The 17,540-nt window shown below is 43.6% G+C and overlaps 1 protein-coding gene across 6 annotated transcripts in view; it reads left to right on the top strand.

Moving 5' to 3' along the window:
- PPFIBP1 (PPFIA binding protein 1) overlaps nt 1-17,540 on the top strand; it is a 119,537-nt gene that overhangs the window by 91,242 nt on the left and 10,755 nt on the right. For 3 of the 6 annotated variants that reach the window (XM_080392868.1, XM_080392864.1, XM_080392865.1), the window contains 13 exons: nt 532-616; nt 3,534-3,691; nt 4,612-4,742; nt 6,290-6,343; nt 7,505-7,565; nt 8,684-8,713; nt 9,933-10,104; nt 11,605-11,637; nt 13,912-14,053; nt 14,334-14,462; nt 15,147-15,297; nt 16,537-16,648; nt 16,793-16,881. In XM_080392868.1, the coding sequence (XP_080248994.1) occupies nt 532-616; nt 3,534-3,691; nt 4,612-4,742; nt 6,290-6,343; nt 7,505-7,565; nt 8,684-8,713; nt 9,933-10,104; nt 11,605-11,637; nt 13,912-14,053; nt 14,334-14,462; nt 15,147-15,297; nt 16,537-16,648; nt 16,793-16,881 (1,347 nt within the window). The remainder of the gene's footprint in view (nt 1-531; nt 617-3,533; nt 3,692-4,611; nt 4,743-6,289; nt 6,344-7,504; nt 7,566-8,683; nt 8,714-9,932; nt 10,105-11,604; nt 11,638-13,911; nt 14,054-14,333; nt 14,463-15,146; nt 15,298-16,536; nt 16,649-16,792; nt 16,882-17,540) is intronic. The other 3 variants (XM_080392869.1, XM_080392867.1, XM_080392866.1) reach the window with 2 other exon arrangements.

Below are 17,540 nucleotides of genomic sequence, written 5' to 3'. Positions count from 1 at the left end.
TTGTGTATACACAGAGTCCTTACACTGTTGTGTCATTCAGTTTAGTGTGACTGCAATTTACACCATGATCTGAAAATGTAAAGAGCTTCATACAAGTCCCATGAGATACCACAAACTGTGTTTCCAAAAGGGCTTTCTGTAAAATACTCATTGTTTTCATGTATGTTTTTGTGCATTCATATGCATGTGCACTTTGTAGGATGTTTCCTTTTGATCGCCAAAGCCCTAAATCCTTTGATTACTGCTTTCTTTGTACGTGGCAAATTTGTTATACTCTACCTTTGACTTAACAAGGGACCTGAAATTGACTTTCAATACTGGAACAATTCAGGTGATTAACCAGATGCTAGTTTTTGCTAAATACAAGTTTTGATATTTCAAAGCCTCTCAGAGTTCTGGGTCTGCTCCCATCCAGACTTCCCATTTCTTTTAGTCTCATAACCGATTAAACTGAAGATTATCTAGTCTTTGTAGTTCTTATTCTTGATTCACTGAAGGAAGAAGCACAGTCACAACTTTGCTTTGTTTTAGGATCGGAAGATAGAAGAGCTTCGGCAATCTCTGAATAGGTACAAGAAAGTTCAAGACATGGTGATACTGGCTCAAGGTAAAAAAGGTATTGTACAATCAAAAAAACCCAACCCTACTTGCATTGAAACTCTAGGTGCATTGTGGTAGTGTTATATCAACTCAGACTTAATATGGAATCATCTCTTGGGTAGAGTAAAAGCCAGTTCTTCTAACTGGTGTGAACTGGTAAATTGCCTTTTTTGTCCAGGCAGCTGCACGTTTGGGTGCTATCCCATTTATCATCTGGTAGTGGTAACTATTATTAATAGTCACATTGTTTATTTCCCCCTTGTAAAATTATTTTGGGTATGATAAGCTCTCAGGCTCTTTCCACAGCCTTCTGAAATGCCTTTCAGGGCTGGCAACTACATTAACTGCTAAAAATTGCTGTTCCCTTCTCCTGCGTGTATTCCTGGGGAGGGCTTGGTAGCTGAGCAGAGCAGTGCCTGAGCAAGCACGTTCCTGCAAGCCAAACCAGCACCGCCCCGGCAGCTGCACACGCTGTAAGAGCAATGCCCGAGAGCTGCAAAAGTGTCTGTAGCAAAGTGGGTGTGCTGCCAGGACTGTGTTGTGATGACACGCCACATCTTTGGCATATAATGAAGCCTTCACAAATACCACATGCAGCAGCTATGGAAGAGTTCTTCTTCCTTAACACAGTAGGGGGGCAGGCTTGCTTTTGCTACCAGTCTTTTGTCACCCCCCCCCCCCAAAAAAAAAAAAAAAGCCTTCTCTGCCACCAGATAATGAGCTTAACTGTGTGCCTGAAATGGTAGCTATAATATATACTGTAACATATAACAGTCCATTCCATGTGTTCCAAGGCTGGTGAAAGTTTCCAGATCCAGGAGCTTCTGACCCCCAAAGATGATAAATGTTGAGGTGGTCATCAGTTTGATGTGATTGTATTGAATACCCTGTCTCTCTCCTTCCTCCCTTAAAAGAAAGTCAAAAGAAACGCACATAGAACTGAAATGGTTCTGGGGTTTCAGATGAAAACACTCAGGTGTTAGAAAATGAGCACCTCCCTTTACAGCAGTAACCCTGGCCTGGTGGGATGTTTCCCTGCATCATCCTGTTCTTTCATCACTCAAGTTGCATTTTATAGGTCATTGTCCTCTGAAAGACCTGTCCCCAAAGTTTTTAACACGTTAGCATTGTGATAATCTATGTGCCTATAATATGTGCAACTTAATAGTCTGCACCACAGCGTTGTATTACCACCTTATGGAAACCTCCCTTGTCATGGAGTCCTCTGAAGGCCAGAGAAGGCCAACCCGCCTTTCCCGAGGCCTTGAACTGACCCCGGTCCATTGCCTGAGCTGTCTTTAGGACAGACAAGGGCTTGTGGCTTGTGTATGCCATCCAAATGTTGGAGGTGAATGACCTTCCTAGGAGAGGGATGTAGGAGCCCCCAGAGATGCTTTCAAAGAGTGAATGAAGATCATCAATAGCCAGAAATGAGTGAGGAGGCAAAATACGGATTTTTGTGGTGGGTGGATTTATGTTTGGGCTCTTGGGTCTGCTGTCATGAGCCAGGGCAGGAAAAGTGGAGGGCAGAGCCCCATCTGGACATGCTGCTGAGACTCGAGCTAAGACCCAGGGAAAAGAGAGGCTCCTGGTGCCCCTCTTTGCTTCTGCCTGGGTTTTGAGAGGCCGTGACTGCAGCAAGGAGATCCAGACCTTTGCTCCTGAGGGGCCAGCTGATCCGCAGGGCTCCATGAAAGCCCTCAACCATGGTCTCCAGCTGTCTGTCCTGCACCCCCCCAGCCACTGCAGAGCCGAGGCAGGCGCAGCGGTGGGTTCTGGAAGCAGCTTCTCTTTAGTCCGGTGCCATGGATGTAAGCCAGGATAGGAGCTGGCACGCACCAGAGCGTGCTGGGCTGAAAACTCTCTGTGCTTTGGATCTTGGTATGTAGGGTCTTTTCCTTCCTTGAAACTGTGCATTAAGGACACAGCTGCATGTTTTCAATCTGCAAGGCTGGCAAAGCACGTTATCCATGAGGGAAGGGGAAGGGTGTTGATGGGGGGGCTGAGACACCATGCAATATTTCTTGAATAGGTATTGCTCTTCCATGCAGTGCTGTGCCTTCAAAGACAGGGTGTTAAAACAGACCTCAGGTCTCTGGGAGCTGTGCTTTGTGGCCAGTTCATGGAGCATAGACAGAGATTGCAGGGAATGAAAAACGGGCAAGAGAGGTTTTTGCTGTGAACAGACTTTGGCTTGTATTTGCATCACGTCTTTGGCAATGAGTGCTAGGTTTCTGCTCACTTTGTAGAAAGTATGAGTTGCCTTTAATTTTTTCTTGTCAGTGTCAGTACTCAGGTACCCATGACAAGTGTGGAAATCCAAGCCTTTTGGTAGTACTGAGGCAGCTCAGAAGCGAGTTATTTGTGGGGAGCAGAGGATGCCAGGTGCTGGTGTGGGCTGTGGCATTACCTAAATGAAACACAATTTGTGACAGTCTGCAAATACTTAAAAGCTGGTGTTAGACTCTTGTGCAATGGGCTGCATTTTGCCTATGGGTAGTTTGAAGATATCATAAAGGTATCTTAAGTCTCAGCTGACATGACCCCCTGGTCTTTCCCTAGTGAATAAAGGAAGAGAAGCATTTAGTATGAAATTCCAGAACACAGGACAGGAAATAACTACTCCAGTTTATTCAGCTTGTTGAAACTGATCCCACTAAGCACCCTGAGGGCATTTGCTGGGCTTTTTGCTGTCAGATGTATGTTCTCCCTCTGCTCGAACCCTGCCATGTTGTGGGGGTTGAATTCAGAAGCGACATTTGGCAATGACTCCCCTTCTTCTATTGTAGTCTGTCCTAAAAAAATTTGTAAAAATCCTAGCCTATTCCCTTTTCGGCTCATAAATGAGCATGCTGGCTGTGCCTTGCGTGGGAGCGGGGGACATCATGTATCCAGAAGTAAAGCCAACAAGTTTCCATCTTCTGTCCCTCCAGGCAAGGAAAGTGACAGTGAAGACTTCTTGAATTCAGGGTCTGTTTCCACGGTTTTATTGGACACACCAAGCCTGACTGACCCAGAGAAAAGCCCGTCCCCAACCCCAGTAACAGCATCTCCAATCCACGATGAGTTTAATGTGAATATTCATGAAGAGGTATCTTTTCTTCTTCCTTATTTAATGCCATCACTCCTTGTAAACATTGCATGTGCTGAATTCATATTGCAAGATGCCAAAACTCAATTTTCTGAAAATATTTTTCTGCGTTGCACAGTTTTTAGTGATGTCCTGTATCCTTTTGGAGAATGTAGTTTTCTTGTGAAAGCTGCTGAGGAATTTCATTTGAGTTCAGTCAAATTTATTTTTCTTAATCATCAACCAGGATCAGGAGACAGCAAATAGCTGTATTTGTCATGAGAATGGGTCTAAACTACTTTTCCTATGAAACATAGAAATGACTTTTCATATCAACGCTGCTTTAGGAGCTGCATTTAATTTGTCAGGAACTTGAAGTAAATGTGTTGGGACTTAGTTAATACATCCTGTCATATTTGAAAGGATGCAATCATCATTACATCCATTCAGTTAAATGATAGGTAGGTTGTGGTCTAGTCTCTGATTTTTGCAATCACATTTTCCAGTAATAAAACTATAGAACTCTTCTCTTAAAGCTCTGAGTCAGAGCGGGAACTTGACTTACTTAACTAAACAGCATGAACAGACTATGAAGAAAAACTAAATTAAATCCAGCGTTTAGCAGCTTTTTGGTATTCCCTGACTGGATGAGGACAGGAGTAAACCTGAAAAGTGAACTACCCTTCATGGGACCTGTGGTAGAGATAGCAGGCAGCTTTGAAAGACTTGAGAGGTTTTTGTCTGTGCTGTAGCTTATTTGTGCAATGATTCATGTTTTATCTTCAGTGTCATCTTTCAAGTAGTAAATCATTGCATTACAATAGAAAGAAATCTTAAATTTCAGATCCTTCTTTTCATAATTTATGTTACTCTTTTTTTCACCTATGACTGCTTAATTTCAGCTCAAAACAGTGTTAACATGTATTCTTCGTTCTTTTTAGAATTCCTTACAGATCCATACCAGTATTTTACAGATTTCGATCCCATCTTTCTCATCAACATCCAAGAGCTCAGAAACTGTTGCAGAGAAAGTGAAAACACAGCCTAAGTTAGATCCTGCAAGTGAAATGAGGTATTATTGTTTCCATGTATTTTTCAATTTTAATTCCAGTGTTCTGTGACATTTAATGAGAGTAATAGTCTGTCAGTTACTGTATTGTCAAGTCATTAAGTCAGTTAAACAAGGCTAGTATTCAGCTGACTAGCTGTAGCAAACGAAGCTTATGTTTGTGAAGTGCATTGATTAAATCTTTTTCATTAAGTATTAGTTTGGTTGCTGTTGCTCGTAGCAGTGCTCATACTCTATACCAGCTGCTTCACAAGAAATGAACAGAAGGAGAGAAAAACTGATCTAATGTAGCAAAGGACACAGAATCATTTTTATCTAGGTTTACATCATCTAGGTCTGACTGAGATAGTGTTGGCTGTGCTAGCACAAATGCATTCCTGGTGATTTGCATTCGGACATTTTCCACAGCTGGTAAAGATTGCTGTAAGGCACTGCCAAAACTGCAACAAAAGGGCTCTCCAGCTCTAAACTTGAGCTGTTCATGGAGCCCCAGAAGGAAACCCAAGCAGCATTTCAAAAGATCAGAGAAAGAGATCTCCTTGCTGCCGTCCTTTGGTGTGATGAACTGCAAAGACATTTGTTCATTCACTTTTATGAGAGCCCTGCCTGAGATTTTGAAAGCCAGATGAGATGTGCAGGCACAATGCCCCAGGGAAGCCAGGGTGGGGATGTGTGGCTGCACCCTGGGGCTGTGGCTGAGCTGTGGCACCCAGGGACACCCATGCTTGAACCCCGTGGCAGCCTCCTGGGTGACAAGTGTCCGTCAGCTTCCTCCAGCATTTCTAAGCCTGCACCCTTCTTCCCTGAGTGAGGAAACCTGGCCCCTGCAGATCTGGACTGGCACTGCAGAGTACTGAAAAGTGCACCACACTTGCAGCTAGACAAAGGCTGTGCTGCGGGTTTTTTTCTGGGTCCAAATCCCTGGCTTTATCTAAATGGTTATCAAATGCTAAGATTTCAAAGGCAAGGAAATCTTGTTGGCTTAAAACTGTCATCGATCTTGATGCTGAAAATCCGTGCAAGCACAAATTGATGTGTGATTTTTCCAGTTCCAGTCAAAGAAAGCATCTTATCCTGATCACCAGCTTTGCTTGCTTTCTGCTGTGCTGTGCCTCCTGCAGCTCTAACCATCACCAGCAGGGATTTCTTCTGTGTCCTGTCATGGAAAAAAACAGTCAAAACACTAACCTGCAGCAAAATGTCATGCACTGTGGTGGCTGACAGAGAGCCAGTGACCTCCACCACTTGGTGCTGCAGCAGGCCCTGCCCATGCTGTAACCTCTGTTTTTATATAAGGTGAATAGTGCAGTATTGTCATCAACTTGCAATGTCAGTTGCCTTTCCTGGGGCTCTTGAGCTCACCTTTGTCCTTAATCTTTCACAAGACTTGGCACCATAGAGGGGAAAATTTGCCATGTGTTAGTACCATAACAGCTGAAGTGAAAACAGGATTAAAGCAGGCTGAGACTCTAGGTTTTCTGTATCAGCAAGATATGTGGACGGGATCCCCAAATGTCTGTCTTTTTTCCTATCTTTTTTTGGTTTTACAGTGAAGGAAGATCAATGGGTTCCTCCCCAGAAACTCAGCTGTGTGATAGTCCAATGTAAGTATCATAATAAAAAATGTTTAGGAAACATATTTATATGTGATTCTCAACTTGAAGTCTCCCCCAACACATATTTTACATACACGTGTAAATAATGTCCACTAATTCTAGACAAGATGATACTTAGTGGTGGTAGTTTTCTGCTCATGTCCTATATGTTTTTGCAATCGTTATTTTCCAATGCTTTATCTGTGCACATATGCAGTTAATTTTTTTTATGTTGTGAAGCATCTCTGATTTGGTTGTAGACCATCAATATACTTCAAAGTGTACAGTTTTCTGTAGTACATGTACATGTGATTTGCTTTTTGCTTTTGATAGTGGCAGAAAGCTGACTCCAATGAGAAAACAGTTTTAATTTCTTAATTATAGCCATTTTGCCTAGGGAGATCAGTGGGACTGTTTATGAACTCAAAGCTGAGTCAAAGCTATTTGTTAGCAAGGAGCCTAAGTCAACAGGTTTTGTCTGGTACACAAAGTGAGGCTCAGCAGCTATTTTTATTTCAAGTGACTTAGTGCCATGAGAATTCCCAAAGCCAAATTCTGCTCCCCTTATGTTGGTATAAAGATAGGTAACTTTGTAAAATTCAGTTAAGTTACTCTTAATTTGTACTTGGTTGCAGGAGAAATTGTAATGGTAACTTTCTTTTAACCAGACTTAAGTATTCTAGATTGTAAATCCCACCAGAAGTTGGGAGATACCTGATCTGAAATGGAAAATGGAACTGCGGATAAAATACTAAAGCGCACATGCTTGACTTAATATGCTTGGCTTCTTTAAGGATTAAATTAGTCAGAAGCCTGTTGCTAAAAATACTGTTTTTCATAGCTTTGTTTATATCACTTCCTTTGCCTGTGTAACTTTTGCTTATGCTTCTGAAAATACAACATTAAATAAGAAGCCAGAAATACCCAAAGGTAGACATCATGTCACTGAAGCATTAGCAGCAGTAATTACAATGTAGAGGTTCTTACAGTATCTCGTGAAATTGCGTGGGCTTTTATTAGTGCATTGATTGCCTTAATTCAAAATGTCTTTGTTTTTAGTATATCTCATCACATATTATAATGCTTTCTTTAAAGATGTTCCTGAGAATATGTTTATCTTGGCAAATTCAATTCCAGTAACTTGGCTTGGGTTTTATGTTATTGTTTCAGAACTTCTTCGCTGCAGAAGTCCAGCAGTCTGAGCAGTTTGAGAAAAGAGACATCTGAAGCGGTTGGTTTGGTCTCTTACATTCTCCCATCCTCTTAGAAACAGGGGTGATGTCTCTGTTGTGGTAGTGACCCCGTGGATGCCCTGTTGCTGCCTTCTGAGAAATTCTGAGTCAGCACAGGGCTCCTCATGTCATGTGTTAGCAACGGTCACATACGTGTGACCTTGTCCAGATTTTATTAAAGGTGAAAATCTTCTGTCTCTGAAAACACAGAAAACACAGGTGCTTTTTTTTTTTTTTTCTTCCATGAGGCATTTCCTTGAGACTGTCTTGCTGTGTTTTTCCTCAAATAATGAGTTGTTGGGGTTGTGGGTTTGGGTTTTTTTTTTTTCATTTATATGCTATTCTGATTTAAGAGAAGAAGAAAGTAATTCCCACTACCACTTCCTACCTGTGTTTAAGGCGAAGAATTTTGGAAGACCATGTAATTAATGCATTATAAAATACAGTGTGGGATGACTGTATGTTTTAGGAGCTCAGGAACAAAACACTGAGCCTTTGTATGTCTGGTGATAGCTTCAGTTTAGGTCTCTTTTGAAGTGACCAAAAGCAGCTAGCCTCTAACGATGTCATCAAATCAGGGCAATTCCTGTACTCTCTTTTGACAGCCTAAATTAAAAGCTCCTGAGTTCCCTGACCCAAACCGCTGAGCTGTGCCTCACAGCTCAGGTGGAATGTTGACTTAAAATGTAACCAGAACTTGACGATGAGAGCTAGAGTTCATGGGTTAGGGGGTTGGTTTTTGGACGTCAAGGTATGGAGGTTGTGGATGTTTTATCTACATGGCTTCTACCCTGTCTGATTCCTGCTTTGGGTCCCCTCAGCCAGCTGTGCCCATTAGTGCTTTAACAGATGGCATGTCGCTAATAACGTACACAGCTAATCCTTTACAAAGTAAACCGAAGCAACTATATTTTCTTACCAGCTCACTGACCTCAAAGAAAGCAAGAATTAACCTGTGTGAAATACAGCTCTGGAGAGATTTATCTGGGGGGACAAAAAATAGGTGGGGAAGGGTATTCCAGTCAGAATTTAACTCTGAGTAACCGTAATGAATTCAGTAATGATTTGGCTGTAAATCATGGCTTTTTAAATGTCTTTCTTAATCTTTCCCAAACAGGACAGAGAGTCTGCACAGAAGCCAACAGAGGTAACGTGTGTGTGCGTGCTCATGCGTGTACACAGAGAAACACAGACTGCGAGCGGGTGTTGAAAAGCTCAGTTGTGTGAAATTGCAGCATGCAGTTCCAGAGGAGGAATAGCAGACCTGCAGACAAGAGAGCGAGGACTAATATGATGGTTGTCATCATCACTTCAGTGTCAGGCTTAGAGTGTCAGGCTTAGAGTGTCTCACACGTTCTTGTCTTCCCAAACATGGATTATCTTTCATAATTGGTTGAGCATAAGGTTGCCGTCTAAGCTAGCGTTTCCCCCGTGTGTTCTACCACTAGGTAATTAACAAAGCTAACCATTAAGTATTTTACTGAATCTGTAATTACCTTTGATTAGTGTCTCTTTAAAAGCCTCTGGCTTTCCAAATTGTTTTCTGTGAGTAGAGACTCTGTTGCTAAAAAGACTGTCATTGCAGAACAGTTACCCTGCGGTACCGTATGGCTGTAGTTTGCATGCAACAATTATTGCCTATAGGAAGACCTGAGAAGAGGTGATGTACATCAGATACCACCTGTAGGGTGAATGCTGTATCGATTCAGCAAAAGCCGAAGGGTCATATTTGGATTGTAATTGGGTTTGTTCCCTCCTTCTTTTAAAGAGACAGTGAAACAACTGGCAAGGTTAAAACTAGTGCTTGGTTAACTGGTGTGTAGGATGGCTGTCCTGGCATTTATACTCCTTGCTTGATACCTATTTTCCTCTCAGCTTTGGCAATGGACATAGTCATTTAATCCATTAATTCTGAAGCTGCAGAGCAGTGATAGACAAAAAGAGCTGTCTGACACTTGGCAGACAACGGGTATACTGTGGGGGTCTCGTCTCTCTCTTTGCTTCCCACTGCCCCTACAGCTGCTGTTGGGGGAGACGGGAACCCTGGAAAGCTAGAAAAGTTCACAGCCTTCCAGGACTGTATTTTTACCTTTTCCATACCTGTAAGCCAGCCTTACAGAAGCTGAGAAACATCTTAAAGAAGACAGGTTACTCTTAGAAGGTAGTGATGGTAATCCTGGGTCGTGAAGGTACTTGAATGAGAGTCTTGTTTATGTTTTCCTTTACGGCTTTTGCATTCTGTTTTCTTGTAGTAACAAATGAGAGGGACTCTACAGATTAGCTGTCAGCAGTCACTTTGCAGTCTCTCTCAAAAGGCCTTTTGCAATTCCCTGACATTGAATCTTTTATTTACCTAACTTGAGCAGGTTAAACCTCCTGTGGAAGGTAAGAATTTTGCAACTCTCCCTCCAAAGTCCCCTTCTCATGGTGGCACAGGCGACGAGGACAGTTTTGGTACCCGTAAAGCCAGATCTTCATTTGGACGAGGCTTTTTCAAGATTAAGAATAACAAGAGGACTGCGAGTGCCCCCAATCTGGGTAGGTATCATGCACCTGCATGCAGATTTTGTGTATTTTGAAGGGTCTTAACAACAGCTGTAACTGTCTTAAGAAGCAGGAAGGCCAGCCTTAGCCTCACTGTGACTTGGTGGCACTTTTCTCAGTGGAATGTTTGGAAAATACCAAACAGCAACAACAACAAAAAAAACCAGAAAAGAAACTCTCACTGATGTAATGAAGCATTTGATCTTTTTCAGCCTATGCTGTGATATCTCCCCTGGGACCTTGTAGTGTATTGCTGCTGTTTTGAAATGCTAGCTGTCTGGCAGTACTTCACACATGGGATTTGTGGGGTGTTTTTTCCCTGGGCTCCATCCTCAGTTTATCTTTTATAAGATTGATGCATAAGATTGTACAGAAATGATGCAGCAGTTCTTAGTCTCCCTCTTTTATTTTATGTGTATTGAAGCAGCTCTGCAAAGAGATGGTGACAACAGGAACAGGATTGACAAGTTATTTAAGCTCATGTTAATTTTTGGACCTGTAATGGAGAGTGGATTGTTTTGGAATTGTCATTTGATGACATTTGCACGTGACAAAGAAATAAATAAAATGTTCTGCTTAATGCAGAAGTCGCTGTTGCCACCAACTGAAATCCTACTTGCATTCACTGCTGTGCTATAGCAGTCTTTCCACTGTTCCAGTTCAAGCGTCAAGTGAGTCTTGTGCATCAGATCTGCTGACATTCATCTAAAGTTCTTGGCTTTCTCTTGCATGAGATTTAGGAATTTATCTCTTATCTTCAGAAGATTGAAGGTGGATAGCTTCTGCTTTGTTGAGCAGAAGAGTCTCCTGTTCTTACTCAAAGACAATTTTAGATTTTGTTCAAAAGAAATAACATACCTATACATTTATTATACATTCCCCACATTTGCCTGTGACATATAGCATGGGAACTTGCTAGTAGTTACTTGGAGTAGATGTACAGTCTGTTCTGAGGGTTAGAGTCTGCTTTTGTTTTTCATGTGTGTTTTTGTGTAATCACTTGTTTCACCCTGAAATTAATTTGTCTAACGAAGTGGAGTACTTGTGGCTGTCGTAAAGGATTGGAAGATGGGCCATCTGGATCAGAGTCCTGTGAATTTGCGTTCTTTATGTTATCCAGATTGCAGTGCTTCCATCTGTAAAGCTGGTGTCCTGGTACTTGCCATCTCACGGGAGCCCGTGCGAGTCACCTGCCCAATGTGTTGCGGAGCAAGTGACCTCCCTGCACCGAAGTGACTGCGGTGCTGTTTTACCCTCTCCACCATAGCACTCTACTGCATTTCTTTTTTTGTGAGAGGGGGATTAACAGTGAATTGGTAATCCTAATCTCTGTGTGAACTCAGCATTGTGTGTGGCGCATGTGTCTCATGTACCTCCCTCCCTTTGTCATGTATTTTGCTGATGTAAGTTTTGAACTGTGTTTTACCTTGTCCCTCTGCGTGTTCTCTCCCGTTGTGCTGCGTGTGGTTATGTGCGTTTTTTGGATATCTGAAGATCGCAGTCGAAGTGCAAGCGCACCTACTTTAGGTATAGTAATCCTGCATGTCTGCCTGTACCAGCGCTGTGTTGTGACTGCTGCTAACAGCTGGTTATGGCCACACACTTTCCAAACAAGAACTAGACACCAGAGCTATGCATCAAAACTTTTGTCCATTGCTAAAAGGAGTTTTCATGTAACACTTGCCCTCTGCTAAGTCAGCTGTGCCATTTCTCAGTAACTGCTACTAATGAGAGAGATTGCGGGTTAATTTGCAGAGACCTTTGCCGTAACTTTGAGCACAAAGTTACCCACAGACGGAGGTAGCAGGTGAGAATCGGTGATGTTTAAATACGGGAGGCACCTTTGTGTTGTCACCTGTCTTGGAGCCCCTGGAAGAGCTTAAAGGGTGGCAAAGCAGGGAACGAGGTGTATTTCACAGGTGTTTACTCAGGAGAGTTCTGAGAGGAAGGATACATAATTCCTTTTCTAAGATGTGATTATATTTGTTATATAATAAACACATGAGAAATAATTGAGCCAGATGGGGATGGAGCCATGCACACAGTAAAAACCAGTCTTGTGATGTGGGGGTTCCCTGGGTGGGTTCTGGCAAAGGTGGGTAAGACCTGTGGGGTCTTAGCAAGCAGAGCTCTGTCAGTCAGTCCGGGTGGTTGTACAGCCACCCGATGTGCCCCTCGCTGATGAAGAGACCAAGTGCTTCGGGCCCACTCGGTTTCCCATATGGCCCCTTAGATTGTGTCAGTGCGTGAAAGGGAGCAAGGTAGAAGAGCAAACGTTGCAATACCCGCAAATCTCTGCTACTAATGCATCCACCCTTGACCTGGTAGTCTCTCTCTAGAATGCCATTTAAATGTGTTTTTTCTAAGCTAGCACCTTTTCTTATACAAGTAAAGCAAAAACCACAAATGCCAAAGCCTGGTTCGACGCTGGTGCTGTCTGCCACTGGCAGGATCCCCATATTCCATAGCAGGCAAATGAAAGTGCCTGGAAATAATCTTTTATGCGACCTTGTTGCTCCACTGCAAGGTCTAACATCTAAAGCATTGGTGGAAAATGGAACATGTCCAAATGTATTCTGGCTGAATTGTCTAAAGTTTGCCTAGCAGAAAGGTTCACTGGTGAAGCCTGCAGTTTGTTGCTGTTTGTGGCACGTTGTGGCCACCTCAGCATTAACTCTGTGGCTTGAGACCACGTGTCCCGGCAATATATGCTCTACCTTGATTCACATAACTTGCGTGCTTTTCTCCTGGAAGTCTGAGAGTCCATTTCAAATATAAATTATGGTTGTCTAATTACACAGCCGTGTTAAAAGATGGTAAAAGTGGTTACAGGCCTGACTGTCAGCCTGCTGCAGGCTGCCTTGCCACAGCTGCTTCATCTGAACAGGCTTGTGCTATCACTGTTCCCCAGCGAGTAGGTGGCATAAACTCCACGTGGTAGTTTTATTCAGCTGTCTGGCACTTGCCTGCACATCTCTGCTAACGTAGCCTAGTAGAAACTGCAATTTCTTTAGTTTTCCTTTTAATTGATCTTAAAAAGAGTTTTCTTCTTTCTTAGTTTAGCTTTTGTGACGACTTCCCTTTTGGGGACAGGAGCCCTCAGATTTGTTGTCATAGAAAAGAACAGCTGCAGATCAAAGATTTAATGCTTTTAAAGTGGGTGGTGATGTGTTTGGTCTCTAATCAGAGGTGCTTTGTGGATCACTCAGAAGACCTAGTTTAGACAGAGCCTAAACTCTGTGGTGTTTCTCTGCAGAGAAACAAAATATTCCACAATTTGTAGAAGTGAGGGGAAAAGGATCCTTCTGCTCCTGGGACGAGAATTTGTTGCTGGAACTTCCTGGGTGGGGAGCTTAGGGAGTAGTGCAGGTTATTAGGACAGATGCCTGCAGGAAAACTGTTTTTCTGTGCTTTGGGGACTCGTAGTTTGGTTCCCTGCCACAGCGCTGAATTGTTTCTGGGCATCCACATGCCTCAGCTCTGTCTGTGAAAGGACTGTAGGAGCATTCCCCAGGGAAGAGTAAACCTAAGGTTTAATTCAGTGATTGATTCACAAGGTGGTTTTTGCCCATCTTGGATGCAAGGCACTTACTTAACTGCTGCAGAGCACTGCCTTGGAGTATTCCCAGTCAGGTCCATGAAGGAGGAACATGTTTCTCCTGGATTTTCCCATCCCTGTTTGCCCCATTTTCTTACCGTGGTGGCTCTCTCTAATTCTAGCAAGAGTTATTCCCAAGTTCAGGAGTGTGTCTGTGCAGTCTTGTGTAAGTGGGTCTTGATGGGGCTTTTGTTTTGCAATAGCTGAAACAGAGAAGGGATCTGCAGATCACCTGGATCTGGCTGGCTTGCCCCCTCGCCCAAAAGAAACTGATAGTCTACAGATGACACCACCTTCTCCGGATTCCAAGAAGAAGGCCAGGGGGATCAAGAAGTTATTTGGAAAGTAAGTAAAAGATGAGAAATGACCATTCTCCAGAGCTGGGGCTTGCACAGGGGTTTGCTGGGAATACATCTTCCCTTTTTCCCCCTCCAACCTGTGGCTCCATGGTTTACTGTCTCAAGAGCAGGAGCCAGCGTGCCATTTGAGAGCGAACAGCAGGTCAGTAGCAGGTAGAAGAACAGCTACAAACCCTGTTAGGAGATCTTGCTTGTATCGGTTGCAGTGATAGCAGCGTGCCTTTTCTTCAGCCAAAAAATGAATATGCTTTCTTCCTTTAAACTAGACTTAAAAGAAGTCAGTCTACCACCTTCAATCCAGATGACATGTCAGAGACGGAGTTCAAAAGAGGAGGGACGAGAGCAACGGCGGGGCCACGACTGGGCTGGTCTCGAGACCTGGGGCAGTCTCACAAGTAAGACAAGTGGTGCCACGTGTGCTGGTGCTTGCCTTCCCGACAGCTCTGGTCAAGCACAGGGTCCAAAGGATAAGTGCAGTGCCAAGATGAAATGCCCCCTCTCCTGGCAAGTGGAAACAGGTGGCTCCCAGGCCATTCGCTCCGTGAGAGATGGTCTTTGCAGAGTTGAGGTGGGTTGGGTGGTGTGGTGATGCTGCTGAGCAGAGCCTGCCTTGCTCACAGCTTCACAGGCTGCAGCCCTGAGGCTGTGTGGAGCAGAAGCAGGGTGCGAGCCCTTGCCTGGCAGTGACAGATACTACTCCGGTACATTTCTTGCTGCATTTCTGGGTATTAAAAGCTAAAGTGAAACATTATGATCCCAGTTCAGCATTTTAGCCACTCAGGTGGCAGAAGTGGTTGTTTTCAGTAGTATTAACAGACCATGTTTATTGTGATCGTGGCAGGAGATCAGCAGCTATCCGCAGTTCATGGTGCTCACGGTTCAGAAGTAGAGAAACCCTCTTCCTTGGGAGGCTCACCTGATAGCCACCTATGATGCACATTTTCCCCCACCGAGATTGTCCCAACTCCCACAAAAAACTCATGGATTGGGCTTAGGGTTTGGCTTTCTTATTATATATGGGAAAAGGAGATTTGAGGCATGGGATTTATCAGTCTTTTTTTTGGTAAAATCTTCTGTAGTGAGCTGGACATGCCATTCGCAAAGTGGACAAAGGAGCAGGTTTGCAACTGGCTGCAGGACCAAGGGCTAGGCTCTTACATGAGTAACGGCAAACACTGGATACTGTCTGGGCAAACACTTCTCCAGGCTTCTCAGCAGGATCTGGAAAAGGTGAGAAATACTGCAAACACTGCTTTCAGTTAAACGTACAAAAAAATTGCTGTTTCTGTGCGTGTAAATCATGTCTGTAAGGTGCACCCAGTAAAAATAAAGACGTAAACAAGATGAATTTTTAAAATATTGTCATATGAAGTGATGCCAAACCCGTTTCTTTTTAGTTGAAGTTCCATAGAAATGTAATGCTGTGTGCTGAAACTAATAATTACACCTATGTGATTTAACTTCATTAAGCATGGACATAGCAATCGGCTGTGCTACCTTCTAAAAATATGCACATGAGAGTGCCTCATTATCATATGGGCTTGTAGCCCTGATTCATTAGCACTCATATGTGGTACCGTTATCTTAGGTCTGTGTGAGAGGGTGTAAAAAGCTGCTGGTTTGGTCTGATTATATTTTCTGCCCATTTTATACAAAGAGGAATGAGGATTTGGTACACACGTGGTGATTAGTCTCTTTGTCTTAAATCGTTACAGAATTGTCTTTTTTCTACAACTAGAAACAGAAGAATAGTTGATTCGATTTATACTTTGAATCCACAGTATTTGCTAACATTTGAATGTTCAGCTTCTAAAAAAAATCACTCTCCTCACCAAATAGTAAGCTTGTTTTCTCAATTAGGCTAATTCAAAGTTGGTAGACACACTACAACTGGAATAAGAAAAGCGTGATATGAACACAGTGGCTTGCAATAGTGTTAGAGTGTATAGTGCTGCCATAGAGGTAACATTACCTAGCAAGCACTGGTGAAAGTGTATATGGGATTGAAGAGATCCTGGAATGGCTGCACTTGCGAGTAAACTGGGAAAGTTATGCATTTGGAAGCAGTAATAAATTTCAGTAATTCCTGGGACCTTCATATGTTCTTAACTAAACAATTCTTTCAACCTTACCTGCCAAAGTGGGAGGGAGGGAAGTAATCCCATCAAGTATTTTTCGGAATGCTAATATGATTTATATTGTGGGATTTTTTTAACCTGGTATGAGAATATCATGACTGACATTTTCATACAGTTTGTAATCCACCACATTTTGAAATTAATCCACCACTTCCCTAGTGCTGCACATGTGCTAAAATGATGCTGATACTCAGCAAATAGGAAATACACCTGCCAAGTCACTAGCAACTGCTGTGTACAGTGTGACTCAATGAAACCATTTGTAATTCAGCAGAGGGAGAAATAAAATACAGTATTGTCTCTAGGTTGGCTGCTTTCCTTCCTTTCACAGGAGCTTGGGATAAAGCACCCATTGCATCGGAAGAAGCTTCAGCTTGCTCTGCAGGCACTCGGATCTGAAGAGGAAAACAATCATGGAAAACTGGATTACCACTGGGTTACCAGTAAGATTTTATTACATGCTGAAGATCAACTTTAGATAGGGCTCCTAATCATGGCTAATTTGGGGCTCAAAGAATGAGAAGAAAACTAACTGGTGCTAGGTAACTTGGCTACCAGACTAACATGATTGTGTGTCTCTGCCTTAGGGTGGCTGGATGACATTGGCCTCCCCCAGTATAAGACCCAGTTTGATGAAGGAAAGGTGGATGGCCGAATGCTGCATTACATGAGCGTGGTGAGTAAATGGCTTTTCTTTTCCTGACATCTTTTTCATGTTCTCAGTTTCTCTCCGCTTTAATGCACACTGACGTACTCACTAAAGACCAGGTGAGACTAGAGAGAGAACTGCTTTCACTGCGCCTATTGCTGCAACTGCATTGATAATAAATTAATGTAACGCCCTCCAACTTCATCCCAGCCTTCGTGTTCCTCCTGCTCCCTTTGGGTCAGTTCGCCAGTGACAGCAACCTTTTTTGCACCCCAGGGCACAAGCAGCTGTGCCCTGCCATGTGCCTCGGTGAACAGCCTTCTCCCCTTCCCGTGTTCACCTCCTCTCAGCTGCCCCCAAGCCTTTCCTGGCAGCAGCCCTGGCCCCAAACGCGCTCCCTGCCCCTGCTCTGTGGAGGGGAAGAGGGGTCCAGGCAGCAGCTGACCCCAAGAGACAGATGGCTCTGGCTGGGGAAGGGGCACCACCATTGCCAACTCTCCCTCAGCCCTCCTGGGGCAGCGGCCACTGGCCAAACCCCGGCTGGCCCCATGAGTGGGGGCTCTGTGGCTGCTCAGACAGCTCTTGTGTTGCAGCCAACCATTCTCGTGTCCATCCAGGGAGAGCAGAACCAGTCTTAGGGGATCCAGTGTCCACAAGGAGCCAGAGAGCTGGATCACAGCTATCGG

Source organism: Falco punctatus (assembly GCF_963210335.1).
Source record: "Falco punctatus genome assembly, chromosome: 6".
Lineage (NCBI taxonomy): Eukaryota > Metazoa > Chordata > Aves > Falconiformes > Falconidae > Falco > Falco punctatus.
The sequence above is the reverse complement of the archived record's forward strand: the minus strand, read 5'-3'. Positions and strand labels throughout refer to the sequence as shown.